We start from the raw sequence: 24,161 nt of genomic DNA, 5'->3' as shown, positions 1-24,161 counted from the left end.
ATGCTTTAGCACCTGTTTCATCAGCAGAAGCCATTTCACCTTTAATTTTTATATTATGAAGAGTGTGTCTTTTAATAAACAGCTATTGGTTGCATGAAATTCATATTTTTTCCTCGATTGAGATGAAGTATCTGGCTGCAGTTTTTTAATCTGTTGATAAAATCTCAACATCAACTGGCATTCTTTTTTGTACATTATCTTCTATCCACATCACTAAAGCTTTTTCGGCCTTTTCTAGAACATCTCTTGTGTATGATGATAATTTCGCACTCGATTTTGTACTAGAACATACCGCTTTTCTAATAGCCTCTTCATTTTTCTTTATAGATCTGACAGTTGATTCACGGACTCCAAAATGCTTACCCACAGCCGTCGCACCTTCCTCAGTTTGAAGACGATCTAAAATTTGAATTTTTATATCCAAGGAAACGGCTTTCCTCTTTTTTTGTTATCAGCAACATCATGTGAGAGCTGGATTAAAATTTTGATTTTGATTTCACTTAAAAAATGCAAATGCAAGAAATACGGTAACTGTGTTGTTTATTCAAACTGCTAAGAACCGCTTTTTTATGCGCAGTCAGTTCAGGGAATTACCAATAAATGAAATTCGTAAGAATTTAGAATTTTCTTAATTGAAATGAGAATGCAAAAAAAAAAATCTCAGAATTTTCTTGAATTACGGATTTTTTCCTAACTTAGACTTTAGGTTGGTCGCGTAAAATATTTGCATAAAAAGAGGTTTAGGTGTATTTGAAACCTGGCGAGGATCGTACATTGCATTATATGTCTGTCATCTGCAAGGACTGGATAGTGGATGAACCCTCTCGTGGAGGCATTGCCATCCTCTTGGGCATCCATACCTAATGAAAACTTTTCTATTTGACACAAAAGTGGGACATGTGTTAATTATATTCACAGATGAATATCATCATCCCCAAGATATTTTTCATAATTTGTAATTAAAAAATCAGAGTTGCCTTTGCTTACACTGTTTAAACAATAACTCTGCCCAGCAACCACATTCACTTTTTATTAGTGCCTTGATTAAGTTATACTAGCCTAACAGCAGTTTCGAACTGTGGATCTTATCAAAAACCAGGCTTCGAATTGATTATATTCAAAAATCTTGGAGCTGCAGAAGTGAAGATAAATTCATCCAGTGCTCTTGTCATAAAGTTAAATACATTGTAAGTGATCTCTCAGTGGAATGCATAATAAAATATCAAATTATAGAGTTGAGAATGTTATTTGTTTTGTATAAGATGCTGTAATAGTGTATGATACACATTCATCTATATTTTACAACAAAGTGTTGAAACAAATGAAAGTGAGAAATACAGTAAAAGTTTCTTTCTTCATTTGGCTATAAAATATGGGTGGATTCATAATATCCTTCATTTCAATATTTGATTTATTTCACATTGAAGCATCTCAGCCCTATGCTTTGTCTGTTATTAATTATATTTATAGAAATTTTTGCTCTTTATCAAAGAAAATCATATCAGTCTTCGTTTTGGCAATATAAAATTGGATATGCATGCTTTATTTTGTATCCAAATAATATACAAATCTGGAGAGCTTCCAGTAAAGATAGAGAACTTATGAGAATACAATCTTTTGCATCGAAGTTACCTTAGGTTGCACTATAAATTTTCTGAGTTTCTTAAGTAGTGCATAAAAAATGGATTCTTCTTCTTCTTCTTTGGCACTACAGCCCCATGTATGGTCTTGGCCTCCCCTTTTTGGGTTTCTTAACTCACTACAAGGTGAGATCGTTACCCCCATGCTCAACCATGTGTAATTGTCTGTGAAGCGTCGTGCTCTTAAGACCGGTTTGCCTGCTTTGCAGGATGAAAAATTCCAGATAAACTGGGGAGAAAAATCCTGCAGTCCACCTCCAAGACCAGCTAACTTGGATATGTCTGAGAAGAAAGACCCTTAGCTCCTCACGTTGGCGACGAGAATTGAACGTAGGATACCCCATTCCCAGGCATATGGTTGTGGAGTGTGTAACCACTTGGCTAAAAATGGATTAATCTGTTTATTTTATGACCATGAAATGAATACATTTAGGCTCTTTGATAATACTCTTATGGACCAACTGCTGTTCACTTATGGAAAATGCAACAAGATTGCTTTGGTATTGAATGTGAGCTCAATTTGCTGACAGACTAGCTATCATCTCAGTAAGAATATCTGATTAGTTTGCTACATCCAAGCTACTTAGTGCACATTTCCTTAATGACTTCATTGCAGCTGCCACTCCTATGCTTATAAATAAGTGATTTAAATAGCCTAATATTTAGTAGGAGTAGAGTAGGGCGTACTGGCTAGCCTAATGGTTTGGATATCTGCTCTCCAACTATCAGGCTATAGGTTTAAATCTGGTGTACACAGTTGTCATGGATGTTGGTGATTGTCTTTAGGTGGTTGGTGAATTTCATTGCTAGCACTTATTGGGAGACCTGAAGCAGCTTGAAAAAGTATCATGTTTGGTCTCTAGAGCAGGGCTTCCAGACCAGGGGGGCGGTAATTTAAAAAAAAAAAATCCTTAGCCCATCAACAATACCTTTTATAACCTTTTGTGGTGGAACAGTGCATGCTCATCATTTATCAAAACAAACACCAGAGAGTGTTATTATTACGTGACACCTCCGGGGAGTCCAAGAACTCATCGTGGGAGGGCACGCTACTGAGATATGAGATAAAATCCAGAAAATGAAGGGAGATATTTCATTCATTCCTCTTTAATCATAGTACAAAATGGATGCAGAATTGTTCACTTGAGCAAACCAAAAATTCACTTCGATTTTTGAAGACTAGAAGATTATAACAGGCCAGTCAAGAAAGAACTAAAAGTTGCTTTACTTAAGCGTCAAACATCTGCTGTAGATTCAAGCGACGTTCATTCTGAGATGGTTTAACATTTGTTACCATCTTCCAGGGATATCATATTCAGCTGAAGTTTCTGTGAGAAAGAATTTTTAGAATCTTGGCAGAAGCAATCGATTATTATCTTTGCAAAGTCAGATAAGGATCCAAAAACACCAGCAAATTATTTGTCCAGTTGCACATCAGCTTTTTGTGTAAGTTTTTTGGAGAGGAAAAAGATGATTTATGGCTTCTAGAAAGTAACACCCCCCCCCCCCCCCAAAAAAAAAAAATATACCATCAGACTTCTGAAAACATTTGATCATTTAATCCATTTGGAAGTATCCATTAGATCTGCTTTCCTAAATCACAAGCACTTAAGATCAGATTCCTTTTGACATGAAAAAGACTTGCATATCTTTAGTCTCTTTATTAAAAACTTGATATCTAACAGATCACCATGAGGATCATAGAGAAACAGTGGAAGCAAGCCACCTTTCAAACTAGGTGTTTGTGAATGGATTTAAACTTTGACCACAACTGTTTGCATTTTGCTGCAAATGTGTTCATCCTGACCCAGAACTAAGAAACAGGATAAATGATAATCTCAACTGCAACAGAAGCAAGGATCTTGGGACTTGTGTATTATGAAATGTTCACTTCTACATCATATACATCACACCCTCCCTTCCACCTCTTGAGAAGTACACAATGTTCATTCCCTCACTTACGTCATGTACTTATTTGATCAAAAGCCAGTTATAAGTTTCAAGTCTGCTTCCGAAAGAAATGGTGCACTTCGGTGGTTGGATCCAATCTACTATCAGGCTGTTACTATTATGAATGCACCTGACTCGAGGGAGTTTAGATACTCACTTGTGCATCTAAATGACAATGTTGAGGTAGATATCATGTTTAACGAAGTCATACCAGCCGGGTGCGAACATAAAGGACGTCAGCGAATCTATTCGACTGCAAAAACAGAGGGTGAAAGAGATGATAATAGTGGCAGGAACGAATGATTTGAAAGAGGACAAAATGGAAATGATAGAGGATGTGAGGGAGTTGTTTGAGGTAGCAAAAGAGAAGAGTGAGAGAGTTAGGATGGTGAGTATCTTACCGCGGTATGACAGCGAAGTGTTTAGAAGGAGGGCCATAATTGCCAATGACTTTATGCGTGGGTTATGCATGGAGAGTGGTGTGGAATTTGTGGATGTGTGGAATGAGTTCGATGGGCGAAAGGACTTATATAAGATGGATGGGTTACATTTGAATGGAGTTGGTGTACGGAGACTTGAAAGAGTGTTGATGAATGATGTGGAAGTGGATGTACAGACTCAGGGAAACTAGATTTATTAAGAGGGGGGGGGAGTAGATATGCAGACTTTAGGGGGGGCAGTTAAGTGTATGAATGAGTATATTACGCCCGGGCGAGTACGACGGACAACAAATCAGAATGGGATAATTAGTATAAGGAATCAAAGTAGGGATGGGACAAATGGGCTTCTGCGATTCATGTACACTAATGCCAGGAGTATTAGGAACAAGAAGGAAGAGTTTTTGGCCATGGTTGGCACTTCCAGGCCACAGGTTGTCGGTATTAGTGAAACATGGCTGACGGAGGATGATAAAGCTAGTGGGATTGAATGCGATGGGTATAGCGTGTTCAGGAGTGACAGGGTGAATAAAAAGGGGGGAGGAGTGTTATTGATGATAGCTGATGAGCTTCAGCCAAGGAGTATAGAATTTGAACTGCAGGATGGGGAAAAAAGCACATTTGAGGCTGTTTGGTGTGAGATACAATCTAGCAGAACAAAATATACAATTGGGTGCTGCTATAGACCGGGTGATGGAGTGGATGGTGGGAATAGTATGCATAAGCAAATAGAAGAAATGAATGGAAGGAGGGTAATTATTATGGGTGATTTCAATTATGGTAACATTGACTGGAAAGAGGAGAGGGCACATGGGAGGAAGGAATTGGATTTTATGCAGTTATTAAGGGACAACTATCTACGGCAACATGTATTGGAAAATACCAGGGGGCAGAGAGTGCTGGACCTAGTAATTGCAACTGAGAATGTAGCTGTAACGAACATGACCATGTTGCCACCAATTGGTGAGAGTGACCATAAGGTCATGACTTGGGAGGTGGCTAAAGGAGTCGAATTTACAATTAAGACAGGGTATATGTGGAATTACCGGGCTGGTAAGTATGACAAGCTTAGGTGTGTGCTTGGCTCAATGCCATGGCATGTAAAACTGCAAGGGCTGGATGTTGATGGTGCATGGGAGGTGGTTAAGAAATGTTTGCAGGAGGCAGTGGTTGACTGTATACCAAGAGTCCGAATAATAAATCAGGTAGGGGTTAAATGGATGAATAACACTATTAAGCTTGAGCTGCAAAAAAAGAAACAATTGTGGAGGGAATTTAAGGAGAAGGGTGACCATCAGGTGCATGAACAGTATAAAGCTCAGGCCAGGATGGTAACAAGGGTGGTAAGAAAAGCAAAAGCAGATTACGAAAGGAAATTGGCCATGCAGGCTAAAGAGAATCCCAAACAGTTTTTTCAATATGTTGCAAGTAAAAGGAAAAATGCTCATGGTAGAATGATCTTTAAAAATGCTGGGGGTAGGGAGGTAACTGAATCAGTCGATGTTGTGGAATTACTGAGCGAGCACTTTGCAAGAGTATATCATCCAGGTGGTGGCTTTGCGGAAATGGAGGAACCAACAGCTTATACTGGAATTGTGATGAATGAGGTAGAGGTAACTAGTCTATTACAGAACCTCAATGTCAATACATCTGTGGGATTGGATGGTATACCAGCTCGTGTCGTACGTGAAGCGGCCAAAGAATTGTCAGTGCCCTTGACCATTATGTTTAATTTGAGCCTCAGGACTGGGTCAGTCCCAAGGGGGTGGAAAGAGGGGGAAATAGTTCCACTGCACAAAGGTGGTTCCAAGGCTGCTGTTGAAAATTACCGGCCAATCAGCATAACAGGAATCATTATCAAGGTCTTAGAGAAAATAGTCAAGAGGAAAATACAAGATTGGATAGAAGAAAATGGGATACTGTATCGGGGACAGCATGGTTTTGTGAAGGGTAGGTCATGCCTCAGTAACTTGCTCACGTATTATAACACAGTGACGGCTGAACTGGATAAGGGTAATGGGTTTACAGTGATTCTGCTGGACCTTGCTAAGGCCTTTGACAGGATACCACATGGAATTCTAATCAGTAAATTGCAGCATATGGGAATGGACATAGGGTTGGTGAGATGGATAGGAGGGTGGTTGACGGAGAGATATCAGAGAGTGGTTTACTCAGGAGTAGAGTCCACTAGACGGCCTGTGACTAGTGGTGTACCACAAGGATCTGTTCTTGGACCACTGCTGTTTAATTTGTTCATAAATGATGTAGGAAAGGATCTGAGAGGAACAGTTCATTTGTTTGCGGATGATGCGAAGTTGGGTAGGGCAATAGTGAATGCAGATGTCGTCAAAATTTTGCAGGATGATTTGGATAGATTGGAGGTCTGGGCTAGGGAGAATGGATGTCAATTTAATGTGGCAAAATGTAAGGTTATGCATTTTGGGGTGAAAAGATGGGAGGCAGTTTACTGCATTGGTGGAACCGTGCTCCAGGAAATTGATGAGGCACGAGATTTAGGAGTGTTGGTGGATAAGGAATTGAAATTTAGGGGACACATTGCAAAAGTGGCCAAATCAGCTCATCAAATCACTTGGTTGCTGAAGAATATGTTGACAAGCAGAGACAAGCAGGTTATTGTTCCTCTGTATCGAGCCTTGATAAGACCTCATCTCGACTACTGTGCTCAGATTTGGTCACCTAGGTTTCTTCTTGATGGGGAGGAGGTGGAGAGGATCCAGAGGCGAGTGACCAAGATGATAGCAGGTCTGTGGAATGAACCGTATGAGAACAGGTTGAGGATTTGTGGGTTGCAAAAATTGGTTGATAGGCGGAGGAGTGGAGATATGATTGAGACATTCAAATTACTGAAGGGTTTCTATAAAATTAATTCAGAAGATATTTTTGAGAACAGGGCTGGTTGTGGGAGGACTAGGGGACATCCATGGAAACTGGGCAAAAGTGTGGTTAGTAAAGGTGTTAGAGCTGGGTTCTTTACTTTTAGAGTAGTGAATGAGTGGAATGCGCTCCCTGAGTCTGTGGTGGATGCTGTGACAGTGAATGAGTTTAAGGCGAGGTATGATAGATACTGTATGAATGTCGAATAGTTGTGATGAAAATGATTTGGGGCCTCCCTCGATGAGTCTAATGACTCCCTGGAGTTTGCCCGTAATAATATCATACATTGCTGGACTTCTCTTCGATCAACAGGCTGAAAGTTTAAATTGTGCCTTTAGTGTGGATGTTTCTAATTGTCTTCAGGTAGGAGATGAATTTCATTGCCCAGTATGAGACTACTGCCTTACTTATTGAGTGCCTGTTTTTTTTTTAGTTTTTTACATTTTCAAAATGTAAAAAATACCCAAGATCACATGAATTTTTAATTTTTTTAAAATTTATTTTATTTTTAGTGTTTTCATTTTTTATTAATTTTTTCATAAAATTAATATTATAATTTTAATATTTATAATATTTTATTTTTAAAAAATTGCTAAATTTTTCACTCATTTACAGTACCAATGCACTGTGGGTTTGCATAAATTGAGCACACTGAAGATGCAGCCATCTAACGGGCAGCCCATTTCACGATTCCTAACAACACTCCTAGCCTGATTCCAGGTGATCCCCCAATTCTACATATACTGGCCACTGAAATATAAACTTTTATTTAATACAGTAAACCTCACTTAATGCAATTAATTAATCCATCAATTAATGCACACTAAGTGAATACAGTAAACAATAGGAATAATTATAATTCATCCATTAGTTAGTGTAAATTTGAAAAAACATTACAGTATAATCTATATTAGAGGATAAAATCATCACCGTTAATAAAAAATCACTTGCTTAAATTTTTATTTAATGTCTTAACATTTGATTGAGCTACTGTTTTACAAAAAAAAAAAAATTAAGTAAAGATGTCTGAATAGTGCTCAACTTTTTCATCTTATTGTGCAATTTGCAATAGCTGGCGATTGTTTATCAAGATTTCTGCAGACTTCGAAGATTCATTCCATATCAGGATCAGCATCAAACAAAATTTCCTTAGCGTACTTGATGCGATTGAAAACTAGCTCAAGTTCTTTTGCAGTTAGCTTCTTAATTGTAACATTCTCTTCCTGTATGTACTCCTTATCTTCTTCATATATACACTGTTCTTCTAGTTGAAGGAGATCATTCTTGCTTAACTGTTCTGAATGGGAATCTAGCAAGTTCATTAAATCCAAGTTCTTTTCTGATTGTGCTGATTTCTTCATAATGTTAGATTTTGGACATGATAAACTAACATAGGCTTAAGTTTAAAGCCTCTGCATTGCCTCCTAATAAAAGAACAAAAATAAAAGACGATCTTTAGATACTTTGTATCCAGGTTGAAATGCTTCAGTTTTAGCAAGGAAAGTGTTTGTTGGCATATGCATCCAAAAGAGACCAGTTTTGTTGATGTTGAATATTTGCCGATTATCATAATCACCCTCCTGAATTATCCTTTGCAATTCTTCAGGAAACTTGGTTGCAGAATCTTTATCAGCACTAGCAGATAAAAATATTGAGAGCTTTTGTCTGAATATTCCCTGTACTAAGAGGTTTTTTGTTATAATCCTCAATCCAGCATGATAGAAGATCCATCTCGATCATTAAATGGCATCTATTTCGGGTGATCTGCATGCTTAATGAACCAGTAGCAATTTTTTTTATTCTTTGCTCTTATTTAGTATAGTCCAAAGTGAAGACTCACTGCATCTCAGGTCTCACAGAGTCATTGTCTTACTAGCGCCACTTTCATGTCTCTTTAATGACTTCCATCTTTTCTGCTCACTGCAGATTGGCGACAAAAAAAAATTTCGCGTAACGTAAAAAAAAAAAATTGCATTAACTGATAACGCGCATTTGATATGCACGATAAAGCGAAGTTTTCCTGTACCTGTCTAGTTCATCATAGCATGTAAAATGTTTTCTGATTTGTTCCAGATCACTGGATGATTGACAGACTCTTCCTCTTTAGGGCAAGCATAATTAAGAACATGATTAGATAGTGTGTTAGTTCTGCCATATATAATGTCTTCACATGTTCTTCCATATGCAACTCGATGGATTTCTCTGTCTGAAAAAATAAGACACATTGCAGTTATGCCGAAGATGATAAGCTCCTGGATACTTTATGCTGTCATGTTTTGCATTAAATGTACTGAGTAAGGAGTGGAGTTTGGAAAGAGAAATAAAAGAAGTGCAGATTTTAAATTTCTTGAATTTTAGCTAACTTTAGTGAAATGGAATTGATACATGATAGAGATGTAAAGCCTTTTATATCAGTACTCTCTTCAGTACAGTGAGTAGGTGGATTAAAAAATAGCTTACGAACAGTCTGTTTGGGAAAGCTGTTTTTCTGAAAGGCTGCAAGAAGAAACTACAGTTCTTTGGTGATTTCTTCTTTATCACTGTGGAGAGAACGAGCATATTTAGATATTACGATGAACTGGAGAGGAAGAATTGTGGAATCAAAGATTGTCCTCATTCCAGTCCATCTTAATACTAACCTTAGCTGTAACCTGACTGTCACTCTTCAACTATCCAACTTTGGCGTACGCGAGATCATGCTTCCATGAATGTGTCCAACAATGCTATGGCATCCAGAATGGCTTCAAATGTGTCAGCAATACATTTGCAAATTAATTTATAGCAGTCTCTTGTTATGTATATTTTTGTATTTCTTTTCATGTTATGCACCCGATGAAGTTTTCTAAGAAAATTAAACTAGTTGTGCAATCAAATAATAGTATTTTTTCTATTTTACTATCTCGGTTTCTAGTAATTAAATTTATTGTTATATAGCTTAGTAATTCTTGAGAATTTTAACTAACTGGTGAAACAGAGCTGTTATATGGTAAAGACATAAAGCCTAGTCTTTTACATCAGTACTCTCTTCAATATAGTGAGCAAGCAGATTAAAAAGTAGCTTACGAACAATGTTTAGGATAGCTGTTTTTCTGAAAAGTTGCAAGAAGTTGTTTGGTGATGTATATTCATTTTATTCTCATTCATCAAAATACATTGCAGCTGAGGAATGATGTAAAAATAAAAAATAAAAAAATTGATTTTTATGTATGCTTCTTATATAACAGATGAGTTTCTCCTCATTGGAAATATCTGAATAACCATCTATAAGGTATCTCACTAATGGAGTATTTGATTTCGTTAACTAATTTATGTTAAACAACATCAGCTTAATGACACAAATCGTTACATTTCATGTTATTTAGGTACTCTTCTACTACTAAGTGTATAAGGTTTTTGAAGTCAGTAAATGAATGGTTTATTGAATTTAGCTTTATAATAGACTGTATTAAGTCAGTGATCCCTTCTGCCACTCTTCTTTGCAAGAAAATTATGTTTTTTTTTAAATAACATTATTATAATACCTTTTTCATTGTGTATGTTTAAATATGTAATTATGCTAAGTTGCTGTAACACTCGCCCCTCCCTCCCCTCTGAGTTCCGGACTGGTAGGCCAGTTCTCCTTGAATTCTGATGACTCTAATTTTGAAGACTGGAAAGGGGGGTTCTTCCCCTCCTGGCACCTATCCCCCATTCCACTCATTTACCACTCACTCTCCAAGTAAAGCACCTAATCTGCATGCCCTTACTAACCACACTCTTAGACAGCTTCCAGGTGTGACTCCTTTGTTTTCTCTCTACTCTCATTGTATTGAAAATTTTCTTTTGTGTTGATCTTATAAAATTCTTTTAGTAACGTATAAATCTGAATCATACCCCTCTTCTCTGCCTGCAGCTAAACTCTGCATCCCCCCCCCCCCACACACACACGCACTAAATCTTCCTCATAGGCAACATTCCACAGACGTGTCACCTGCTTAGTCACTTGTCTCGAATCTTCTGCACCACCTTCTGATCCCAAAGAAACATGGGTGAAAAAATCTGTGCACAGTAATCAACATGGCTGAATCATAACCTTATAAAGAGGGATAATAACCTCCCTATCTTTACTAGTCAATGTATTCTTCAGTATCCAAGAAATCCTCTGAACTATTTTGCCAACTCTTGCAATATGTCCTCTGAATTTTAATTCTCTATCCACCATCACCTGCAGATCCCTAGCCTCGTTGATCTTCTGTAAACTAGTACCAAACACTGAATTGGCAACCATTGTCCTTTGCCCACACTGCCAGTTTATTTAAATCATCTTGTAAGATATCTGCATCACATTTTATCAATTATTGCCCTCCCTAGTTTTGCATCAGCAAACAACTGAACATCGCCTTCAAATCTTCTGCTATATCATTAATCTACAAATTAAAGAGTAGTTGTCCTGGTACAGAGCACTAGGGTATTCCACTAGTCACCCTCAATTTGCCTTGATTCCACTCCATCATACACCATCCTCTGATGTCTAACTGCAATCCCCCCCATCCATGCCACCAACCTCATGCCCATTCCTATTTGCTTCATCTCATGTAATTGTTTTCCTATGCAAATATTCTGTCAAATGCATTTCAAAGTTACAACCACTCCACAGATGCTAGTTGGTCTGTGAGTTGCTCCTTCTGTTTTTTTCAGAACCATTTTTATGTAATGGAACTATATTATCCACTTTCCACTACCTTGGAACTTTGCCAAAGCTGAGACTTAGATCAAACAACTTCATCAGTGGCACTGCCAGTTTACTTGTGCATTCTCATAGCACATGAGTAGACATACCATCCAGTCCACTGTGTATTTGCATTGATAATTCAGTATACTGAGACCTCCAGTTCATATACCTCAATGCTGACATCAACCTCTCTCTCTCTCTCACCTCAGTAACTGCAAAGTCACCACCTGACCCTTGCAGAGTGATCACTTAGTAACTGAACTATTTCTTCTGTCACTTTCCTACCATCAGCACTGACTAAAATTATCTTTCCATAATAATTATTTCTCTTACTTGCTATGTAGCAAAAAAATATCCTCCTGACATTGCCTGTGCATTTGTGTTGTCAACATCTTCTGAATCCCCATATCTATAGCAGCAACTAAAAATGTACACTCGATGGACAAAACATTGGAGATGCCTACTTAATGGCATGTTAGTCCTCCTCAAGCACGAATAACAGCATCTACTCTCCAAGACAGTGATGCCACAGGTAATTCCAGTCATGAGTGTCCAGAACTGCCATCTAAGGTGCAGTTCTGGACAATGCTGCAACACGCATTGTCCAGAACTGTGCCTTAGATGGCAGTCCCAGATACATGGATCTCATGTCTCACTCTACAGCATCCCAGAGAGAGAGAGAGAGAGAGAGAGAGAATTGATCAAATTTAATCTGGAGACCTCGGGCCACTGGATGATCCCAAACTTAAATGAGTGTTCCTCAAGCCGTGTGTGGGCTGTTGCAGTGCAGTGTGGTAGCATATTGTCCTGCTGAAGCAGACCATCCACTGTAGAATGCGTGATGGTCACAAAAATGGGTATGTGATCAACCAGCACATTTCAGGAGCTTGCAGTGTTTAAGGATCTCTCAAGAAATTCGTGTATGTGCATTTCAATATCCACTTGGGCCCACGGTTACTCTTACATAATGTCATTATGTGTCCATTCAGATTCGAAACCTGGGAAAGTGCACCCAGCTGTTCATAGTCATTCTGCACTCGCTCGTTTGTCCCAAGAATGGCTAGACAAATGAGGTCTGAAAAGTTCTCAGCCTAACAATGAAAAAATGAATTTATAATTTCAAATCTCTCTCTTAAGACTAATACATTTATTCTGGTGATGCTCCAGCTCCATTATTCTGTCCCTGTAGTGGTTCTCAGTAAGATTTGCAAAATACCCCTCTACAGCTGCAATCACCTTGATTCGAAGATAAACACTGACCAGTGAGGAAGAATTTTAGTTTTGGGAAGAGATAGAAGTCAGAGGTGGCCAAATCTGGAGAATAGGGTGGATGTTCCAACAATTCATAGTGCAGATCCCTTAATTTTCCCATTGCCAAAACACCTTTGTGGGTAGGTGCATTGTCCTGATGAAAGATGCTTTTTTTTTTTCTTCTGCAAACTATGTCTTTTTTCACGAATTTTTTTTGTCTAATCTGGTTAAAATATCGGAATAATATTGGTTATTGTTTTATCCTTTTCAAGATAATTAATAAACAAAATACCTTTAGCATTCCAAAACAACTTTCCTGCTGGTGGAATCGACTTTGTCTTCTTTGGCACTGAACCTCCGGCCCCTGTCTGCTGTTTGGATTCTGGTGTGTAATGGTGAATCCAAGTCTCATCCATAGTAATAAATCGATGCACAAAATCAGTTTTATTCTTGTTAAAACACTCCATTAAACTTATAACATGAGTTCTTCCCATCGCTTAAGTCTTAATACACAGATGTTGGGAGTCATCCAGTTTTTTTTCATTGGTTGGTTGGTTAATACAATAAGAAGTGGTTTAGAAGATAGAAATATGATCTGATGATTGCAATCCTAGCAGATAAATAGGTTATTTCAGAGGAAGATCTTGATAAGAAGTTGGTGACGGTGTAACCTTTTAATGCAGTATTGTCATAATATCCTGCATATCAGGAATTTGATTATGAGGGTGCTAAGTAATAGGAGACAAGTGTTTTGAAATCTGTATAAGAGTGTTGTTGAGTAAGGATAATTGGCAGGTAAGTTTAACATGTTACTAGTATGATGCCATCTACATTTGAAAGAATTCAAGTTTGGGTATAAGTATTGTGTACATGATGGAAAGAGCCATACTGAATCAAGTAATTTCATGTTGAAATAATTAGCTAATTAATAAATTTCATTTGCTAAATTTAAAAAGTTTGCTTCTGATTCCTGAATTAGAGCTGTAAACAAAGTTTAATTTGTATTATTACAACTTAGTTAAAAGGTCACTGGAGTAGTGGAAATTTTAAACACCAGTTTTATTCATTATTTGAACATTTTCATTGTTGAAAGGGTCTACACACAGAAATGTAATTCAAAGTCAATGTCAGTTTTGTGTATTGAGATTGTTTTAGCAATTTTCTAGTGGCTTTTAAAATTCTTATTTTTATTTATTTGGTATTTTAGGCTCCTGCCACCTCCTGTTTTATGGGCACAGAGAAAAGATTTGCTGTACATAAAAATAGCATTAGAAGATTGTAAAAATCCAGCAATTAAACTGGAAAAAGATAAATTGTATTTTAGGTAAGTTTAGAAAAGTACTGAGAGATCGATCCTTCATGCCATGAAGGATCCTAGTTTTGAAAAGTTTTTTTTCGCTTGGTTATAAATTAAAGTTTGCCAAGAAATTATGTTTTTGTTTGATCCTTTCTCTAAAACATCTTCATGACTATGCTACTTGTATATAAGGCTAATGACTTCACATTAATTACCTTATTATCCCATAATGCAAAACATCCTTTTGGATATGTATAAACTGTGTTGTGGGTAGAGCCACTAACCAGGCCGATTTTGACGTTTATTAAGGTGTCATCAATGGGAGCTAGACCCAATAAAATCAATAAATGCCATACCTAAGGATATTTGGTATTCATTTGTCTTTTCAATTATTTATCTTATTACATATGTGATGAATAGTCCTGTAATTTTTTCTGAATCCTTGCTTATCTTGGAGGTTGCAAAAAATTACTTTGTTTTGTATTCTGTTGCTAATGATTTTTGTATATTGTTGAAAGGTGATTGATACAGTGGTAATTTTTAATATCTTCTTTTTCTGTTTTTGAAATCTATAATAAGGATAGCATTATTCCAAATCTATGGTATTCTCTTCTATCTCATGCATGATGTATAGATTTTACTTGACATAGTTATGAATGGTTCACCATTTGCTTTTAGAACTTCTGTTAATAATTCATCTTTATCTGATGACTTTCCATTACTCTTTCTACCCATTGCATACTGAATTTCTTTTTAAACATCAGTGCATATTTCTTCCTGTTACATTTTTGTTTTCATATTAGTTCAAGTCTTGGAAATCATAATTTGGCATAGAAGAATTCTATTCTTATTATTTCTTCTTTGTCTTTAATTAGTACTCCATTTTCATCTATAAGGGTCAGGAATTTATTTTGTGCTATTACCAACTTATTTCATTCCTTTTTGACTCGTTCTTTTCTTTATTGTTTTACATAGCTCAGAGAATTCTATTTTACTTCTCATGTCTAGATCTCTTTTCATTTCTCTTCTTTTTCTGAGAAGGTTCAGGGTTTCTTCAGACAATTTTTTTTTTTTTTTTTTGAATGATTCCACTGGTCTAGTATTATTTAGTAGGGTCTGTTATTATTTGGTAGTTTTTATCTAAGTCTTCATTCATATCAATATTATGAAACTGTTCTTCTATCTCTTTCTGGAAGAACTCCTGTCTTTTTTCTAGATTTAGTAAATTGATAGAGGTCTAGTTTGTCTTTCTCATCTTTTGTTGATGGGAAAGACAAACTTCATAACTATCTCAGTTTTTGATTTCACTGATCTGTAGTCACTACCATTATTGAAACCTATTTATTACTTGTGTCCTGGACAATATACAAAGGTTGGATAGAATAATGGAAATCAATATATTTGGGAATATAATTTTTGTGTTGTCTACATTGAAAAAATGTGATGGCAGCAATGAATGTTCTTGTTTTTTTGTTTGCATTCTTCAATTCTCATGTAAGTGCATTAATGATGTACTGAGAGAGTGATCTCTCTCTCGGATCTCCTCATCTCTGAGGACTCGTAACCTTTCTGATGATGCTTTGCCATTTCTTTCTCCCCTGTGCTTCTCTTATTGCTTGTTCTAGTTTAAGTCCAGTGATTCTTGATATTTGGTCAATCCACCTGTAGGAGGGTTTTCCTCTTTTTCTTTTCCCACACATATGTAGAAGGGAAGGCAGTTGCCTTCCCTTCTACATGTGTCTAAAATATTGCGCTGTTGTCTTGTCGATTATGTTTATCAGTCTTGTGTGGATATTCAGTTCTTCTAGGATACTTTTGTTTGTTCGTTTTTCTGTCCAAGACACTCTTAACAGAGTGTCTTGGACAGAAACTCCAGCACTTGAGTTTCTCGACCGCCTCAATTCTTCTTCTGTCATCTTTCATCATTGTCCAAGACTCAGAAGCATAGAGAAAGAGATTTAAAAGAAAAAAAAAAACTAAGGTTTCTACAAGCTTAATTTTGGTCTTTTGAGGGATTTGCCTATTTTTCCAAATCTTAGTTTAATCAGTCGTCGCTTTCTTAGCTAGTGCTATTCTTCTTATCTCTTTTTTTTTATTATTATTATTATCACTCCAAGGTAGTTGAAATTGTCGACAATTTCAATTCTTTCTATGTCCATCTCTTCTGCATTGTTTAAAATCATTATTTTGGTTTTATCTTGATTTATTCGTAAACCATGGCTTAAGCTATCCCATTCTAATTGATTTAGGATGGATTTTAATTCCTGTTCGTCTGTTGCTATTATCACTGTGTCATATCCGTATTGTAAGTTAGTGATTGTTCTGCCACCTTTAATGTCTCTATTCCACTTTTCTAGAGATCTTTTCATTATAGTTTTGATGTAATGATGAGAGTATGCATCCTTGTCTTGATCCTTTTTCAAATTGGAATGCAGGTGACACTGAGTTTTCAATTCTTACTGTTGCTTGATTTCCTTGATATAAGTTCTTTATGAGGGTTACTAGATGGTTTGGTATTCCTGATTCTTGCATGATATCCCATAAAATATCCCACCACAAATGGTCAAAGACCTTGAAGTAATCTATAAAGCATAGATAAAGGCGTAAGTTGGATTCCTTTTGCTTTTTCGATTATTTGTCTAATGTTAGGTACATGATCTCTAGTTCCTCAACCTTTTCTGAATCCTGCTTGTTCTTCTGAGATCTGATGGTCTATAAAATTTTGTAATCTTTCCTTAATAATGTGTAATAAAATCTTGCTGGTATGTGAGATAAGGGCTATGGTGCAGTAGTTTTCAGATTTGTTGTGATTACCTTTTTTATAGATTGGAATAATGTTGGAGCTGGTCCAATCATTTTGCTATCTTCCAGATTTTGTTGCATAAATCATGTTTCCAGTTGACTGCTTTCTCTCCAAGGTTTTTCAGCATTTCAACCAGTATTGAATCAGGACCTGAAGCTTTTGTTATTCCTTCATTTGTTGATTGCTTGTTCTACTTCAATTTTGAGGATCTCCAGTTTCCATGTTTTCCTCAGCTCCTCCGTCTTCTTGTTGAACAGCGCCAAGTCCTTGTAAAACTCGGTGCAATACTTTTTCCATCTTCTGGCTATGTCATTAGTGTCATTTAAGATCTTGCTGTTTTCCTCTGAAAATTATGTTAAGTTTTGGTTTCAAATTTTTGGTTATATCCTTAACCTTCTTGAATAAATCTATTTCTTTAGCATTGGGGTGTTTTTCTATTTCTTTACAGATGTTTTGGATGTAACTATTTTTATCTTTATGACAAGATTTCTTAATAGCTTCAGTAATTTAGGTTTTGCCAATCTGTTGTTTTAATTTGTTTCCTTTTTTCAATTTAGTTCTAGGTTTCTATTGTAATCCATGGACTATCATTCTTTTTTATTGGGATGTTTTTGGCTGCAGATTTTGCAATGGTTTGTTTTAGGTGTGTCATTTGTGAAAAGTCGTATCTTTTATTGCTGATATTCTTGTTTGCTTTCAGATGGATCTTTAAATTAGAGATTAATAATTGGTCTGATCCATAGTCTGCACCTGGCAGTGTTTTGGTGTTAAATTTGCAAAATTGCTGGAATGCAATTTCTAACATACCTGAACTAAATTATTTTTACAAGAAAAAGTATAAAAATACTCACATGAAACCTGCTGTTTTATTGGAACAACAATAATTTGCTTTGTGTGTAATCTGTGTAAGTAAGGTACTGATTAGGTATCGAATATGCACTAAAATTTTATGCATACATCAAATTGCTAACTGCTTGTCACACGATTTGGAAATAATCTAAAACTGATTTCATATGTCTAGCGTATTTATACTTCGTGTGTAGAGGCTTAGGTGCTGTGAGGACATCATGTTGGAGGCTTAATGAATTTTTTACAACACTCAGAAAGGGTTAAAACTAGGACATCTACGGGGATTACAAAAACAACTAATGTAACATGAACACAAATATCATACAATACTAAGCCCAACCACGTGGGTGACACTAAAGTCCTATCTAGGTGGAGCGCCCTGTAAGGACGGTTGTAGGTGGCCTGGAATGTAAGGTGGGACCTCTGGTGATGAATGTTTCCCAAATCTTCGCAAGCTTAATGCAACCATATTTATTAAGATTTGGTTGATTTCCGAGAGCTGCTGCTGCTTCTAAGAATAGTCTCTCTTTCTTGAATTTGCTGTGGTGGAGCATGATGGTTTTCTTCGATGATACCCTGTGGGTGGTGTCCAAGACATGGTCAGCCAAGCCTGACTGGCCATAGTTGTGTTTACAGATATAAGACTTGTGTTCCTCCAGGCAGATGGATGCTGATCTGCCTGTCTGTCCAAAGTACGCCAGCTTATAGGAACAGGGTACTTTGTAAACTCCAGGCAGAGAGGGAGGAGGGAGTGGTAAGAGTTTTAATAATGCCATATTGTTGAGAGGGTGGTGGTGGGAGAGTTTGTGAATTTATCTGCCTGTGTGTGTGGGGGTTTTCTATATACAGTGAAGGCAAGTGTATCATTAGGCAGGCGTGTAACTAAGGTGTCTAGGAAGGATAAACAATTGTTCTTTTCCTTTTCCATAGTAAACTGGATTCTTGGATGTAGGCTGTTGAGATGACTGAGGAAGGAGTCTAACGTGCCTGGGCCATGAGGTCAAATAGAGAACACATCATCTACATATCTTAGCTAGATAGAAGGTTGGGGTGGGGCTGTGTCTATGGCTTGTTTTTCGAAATCTTCCATATAGAAATTGGCAAGAGGTGGGGGTGAGAGTTCCCATGACAGTTCCCTCTATCTGCTTGTAGATTTTGTTCTTCCAAGAAAAATACCCAGAGTTAATGGCAAAGGAAAAGAGATCTAAGATGTCAGACAGAAAAGCCTTTTCTAAGAGAGATAAGGTGTCAGTTAAGGGAATATTGGTAAACAAAGAGGAGATATCAAAGCTTACCAATATGTCTGTGTTATTCAAGGTTAAATTTTCTATAAGGGCTTTAAAGTGGGTCGAGTTTTTTATATAGGAAGTGGACCTTCCAGTGGGGGGGGGGGGCAGAGAGTTGGCCAGCTGTTTAGACAGTCTGTAGCAAGGTGCATTGGTGGCATCTACTATAGGTCTGAGTGGGGAATTGGGTTTGTGGATTTTTGGTAAACCGTATATTCGGGGGGGTTTGTAAATATATCTGCCCGTGTGTGTGTGTGGGTTTTCTGTATACAGTGAACGCAAGTATATCATTAGGCAGGCGTGTAACTAAGGTGTCTAGGAAGGGTAAACAGTTGTTCTTTTCCTTTTCTTGAATGGCAGACAATTTCAAGTATAGTGATGTGGGAAAATATCAGAATGGGGGAACTGGACAATGAGACTTATATGTGCCCTATGGTCCCACAAAAGGTTCTCCCAAGGTAGAAGTGGGGGAATTTTTTGAGGCTTTAGAAAAAGACTGGCACAATGAAAAATGAAAGGTTGGTCCTTGTTGGGGATCTAAATAGCTGAGTGGGAAATGATTGTCAGACATACAAAACTATTTTGGGCAAATTTGGAGAAAAGAGCAAAGCTAGTAATAATGGCAAATATTTGTTTGATTTCTGCCCAGGACATGGACTGGTTATTATTAACACCATGTTCCAACATAAAAATGTGCACAAATTCACATGGAGTGAAGAGGCAAGGAATAAGAAAAGTCTTATTGACTATATTATTGTTGATAGTGATGTTTTCTCTCTGGTGCAGGACACTATAGTGTACGGAGGATTTGAAATTGGGAGTGATCACCATTTAGTCTTAAGCAGGATAAAATTGAATTTCATATAAAAAAAAAAAAAAAAAAGAACATATAAGAAATTTTTAAAACGAATAAAAGTTGAGCAGCTCTCAGATGTGAATTGTAGACTAAAATATACAAAGATTGTTGAAGAAAAAATGAAAGAGTTTGAGAACAGGAATCAAACCTTGGAGATTCAGTGGCAAGCGCTGAAGAAAACATTGATTGATTCTGCCAGAGAGGCATGTCGTGAGGTTGTCTACAAGGATAGAAAAATCAGAACTCCCTGGTGGACACAGGAAGTTAAAGAGGCAGTAAAGGAAAAGAAGAAAGCGTATCAGAAGTTTCTGTCTAAGTCAGCTTGTGCTCTTAGAGAATACAGAGACAAATGTAAGAAAGCTAAACACTGTGCAAAACTAGCTAAACAAAAATCATGGGAGGACTTTGGCAAGAATATAGAAAATAAATATCAAGAAGGCAGCAAGATATTCTGGAGGTTGTTGAAGAAGCTCAAAAATGGAGGAAAGAGTTCTGTAAAAGGAATTAGAGATGATAAAGGTGATATGAAAACTGGAGGAAAAGATATCCTTGAAGTGTGGAGTAATTACTTCGAAAATTTGCTAAATGAAACTGGCAGTGATGACAGCACATTGATTAAAAAAAAAAAAACACTGACAGGCATGCAATCAGGAATACATATCCATGCTTGAAGTTAAAAAAAAAAAAAAAAGCCATCATAAGTCTGAAATGTGGAAAGGCAGCTGGAGTAGATGATATTAGACCAGAAATGCTCAAGTATGGAGTTATAAAAGTTTTACAGTGACTACATTGCATAGTTAAGAGGACCTGGACAGAAGGACAAATTCCAGATGATTAGAGTACCGCTCTCATAGTACCCTTGAATTTTATTTCCCATATAAAAAAGGGAAATAAAACTGATTGTGAGAAATACAGAGGTATTTCTCTACTGAAAGTTCCTGGTAAGATTTATCCCAGTATACTTGAGAAACGGTTGAGAAGGATTGTGGAAGAGAAGCTTGGTGATGAACAAGCTGGATTCAAGCCAAATAGAGGCTGTCAGGATCAGATATTCACTTTATGACAAATAGTTGAAAAGTCATGGGAATATAACAAAGATCTATTTTTAAGTTTTGTAGATCTGGAAAAGGCATATGGCAAGATGCCAAGAGAGAAGCTATTCAAAATGCTACAGTTGTATGGTGTCAGTGGATCATTATATCAAAGAATACTTAGTCTTTATTTGAGTTGTAAGTCAGCAGTTAGAATTGAAGGAAGTACAGGGAGATGGTTTAATGTTAAATCTGGTGTGAGACAAGGATGTACGTTGTCCCCTCTGTTATTCATTATCTATATGGGTCACATTATGAAGGAAAGTGGTATTAAACATGATATCAAAATTGCAGATGTTAATTTCAGATCTTTGCTTTATGCAGATGATGTTATATGTCTAAATAAATCGGCTACAAGTCTGCAAGATTCCCTGACTAAATTGAATAACTGTTGTGATAGATATGGCATGAAGGTTAGCACTAACAAGACAAAGATAATGAAAATAGGCAGAAGCATTGAAAATATCAGCTGCATTGTGAATGGAGAACCTGTGGAACAAGTAAAACATTTCAGCTACTTAGACACGATTTTTAGTGAAGATGGTAAATTAAATATGGAAATAGACAACAGAATCAACAAAGCTGGTATGGTAGGAAGTTTATAGACCTCTATCATGTCACCCCCCTTTCTTCTGTTAACCAGAGTCTGTAATCCATATACTCGCAATCTGTCCTCATAATCTAAATCCCATAATCCAGATATAATCTTTGTAACTCTTCTTTGCACCGTTTCCACAGCTTCTTTATCTCCTTTGAACCCAGGAGACCAAATCTGTGTACAGTAATCTGAGTGTGGTCTTATCAAAGCCTTAAAAAAAGAGGCAAAATTACTTCCTTATCCTTACATGTCAAGGTTCGCTTCAACATAGTAGTTATCCTCTGAGTTGTATTTGCGACTTTTGCTATGTGACCTTTGAACTTAAAATTCTTATCCGGCAGTACACCAAGATCTCTTGCCTCTTCAGTTTCTTGTAGCATAACCCCGCTAATATAATATGCTGCTGGAACTATAATCACACCAAAGTGCATAACTTTATGCTTACTAACATTAAACTGACAGCCATTTTCATTTGCCCAGATTTCCAGTCTATTCAAAAATCATTTTGTAATTGCTGAATATCAGTAGCATCCCTGATTGCCCTGCCTATCTTCGCATCATCAGCAAACAATTGCAAATCTGATGATAGACCCTGCAAAATGTCATTAATGTATAGATTGAACAATAATGGCCCAAGGACTGAACCCCTGAAGTACACCACTGGTTACCTTAAATCTGGCCGATTCACACCCACTGTATACCACTTTTTGATATCTGTCTGTCAACCATCCCCTGATCCAAGTCAGTAGATTGTTCCAATCCCATATTTGCCAGTTTACACAACAGCCTATCATGTATCATCAGATGCCTTAGAAAAATCTAACATTATCATAGTGTATCCATTCCCTTTATTCAACTCAGCCGTAACATTGTTATAAAATATGAGCAAATTGCTAAAACATGAGTTTCCTTTAGTAAACCCATGCTGTTCCCTGCAGAGTATACAATGCTTGTCTAACCATTTCTGTATGTGAGTTCTTACCAACTTCTCTAAAATCTTTACCACATCAGAAATACTAATAGGTTGGTAGTTAGACACATCAGTTTTAGCACCACCCTTGTACAATGGAACTATCATACATTCCTTCTATTCCTGTGGTATCATACCTGAGCTGAAACTCAAGTTATACAAATGTGTGAAAGGCCTAGCCAATTCACCTGAATATTCCGTTAACAAACAGGCAGATATTCCATCTGTCCCTATTGACAAATTCTTATCCAAGTTGTGCAAGAGCTCTTCAACCTCATTTTCATGAACCTCTAACTCTTCATCTAACGTAGCAGTAGCACCATGCACCATGTTACATACACCTGGTTGATATATCTTAGCAAAGTGAGCACTCATTAACTGAACAATCTCCTTACCTTCCAACACTCGTGTACCATCTGCATTCAGTAAAGTTATTCTTCCAAATTCCAATATTAAAAAAATTTAATTTAAAAAACTGATAAAAATAAATTAATTAAAAACAGAACTTCATTAAACATTTCTGAAGTCCTCTCGTATTGAGATTTTCTTCTGAGCTTATTCTGTTTACTATAAGGGCTGCAGGTGGGTCCTCCACTTTCTTTGAATGATTAATCCTTCATTTTTGTTCAGGTTTAGGTAGTGTTTTAGCATTTCACAGGCTTCTTTGAATTTTCTCTGAAACCAGGTTTTGCTGCGGTGTAGGGAGTTGGTGCCTTTCCAGTCAATTCTGTGGTGTTTCGAGTGCATGTTCTGATTAATGTCATTTGTGTTTATCTTTTCTGATTAGGATTGTGCATCCTGTTTCCCCTATTGCAGGGTAGGTTACATCTACATTGGATTTTGTACTATTATTCTCTGCCCGACATCATGGCCCTCTTTGGACATGTACTCCACTCTGGGTATTTCATGTGGCAAAACAATTTTAAAAGAAGATATGGCCATGTGCTCATCACTTCCTCCTCTCCCCAATAGCTAGCTTTTGCATGGAAGACTTTGAGCAACTAGCTCTAGATTTAGCCAGCCTAAATCCCCAAGTCCGACAGATATGTCTGATATTTTCACCATTCGGCACCTGCGAAACAGTAAATACATTCCTCAGGCACCTGAACAAACAACATAAACATATCCAGTTCACCATTGAAATCTTAAACAACCACTCTTCCTTTTTTAGACACACGTCTTCTCTCAGGCTGTCTACTGCAAACCTACATACACGGGCCAATGCATACACAAAAATTCATACCATCGCCCAACACAAAAACTAGGAGTCGTAAGCACTAACAATTTGCTTGAATCAACAAGCCCTAAACCAAGAATTCAAAATCATTAACCAAACATTTGTATAAAAAAAAAAAAAAAAACAGTTCACAAGATCCTCCATAAAAATACCACTAAAAACAAAAATGTTAGAGGCATTTCATAAAAAGTAGACAGGACACTACATAAATGCAACATCAAGACTACCTTCATGCCCCCAGGAAAATTTAAAAAATTTACTCAGTTCTTCCAAAGATCCTCTTCCATACC

General features: G+C 36.9%; 1 protein-coding gene across 1 annotated transcript in view; it reads left to right on the top strand.

The window, feature by feature from the left end:
* LOC150100363 (prostaglandin E synthase 3-like) overlaps positions 1-24,161 on the top strand; it is a 114,475-nt gene that overhangs the window by 12,248 nt on the left and 78,066 nt on the right. Inside the window, exon 2 of the mRNA XM_090402875.1 lies at positions 14,092-14,208. Coding sequence (XP_090259001.1) covers positions 14,092-14,208 — 117 coding nt within the window. The remainder of the gene's footprint in view (positions 1-14,091; positions 14,209-24,161) is intronic.

The sequence above is a fragment of the Typopeltis vanoorti genome, chromosome 13, assembly GCF_054136105.1.
Source record: "Typopeltis vanoorti isolate ZY-2024b chromosome 13, IOZ_Tvanoo_1.0, whole genome shotgun sequence".
NCBI lineage: Eukaryota > Metazoa > Arthropoda > Arachnida > Uropygi > Thelyphonidae > Typopeltis > Typopeltis vanoorti.
This window is presented reverse-complemented; position numbering and strand designations above follow the sequence as displayed.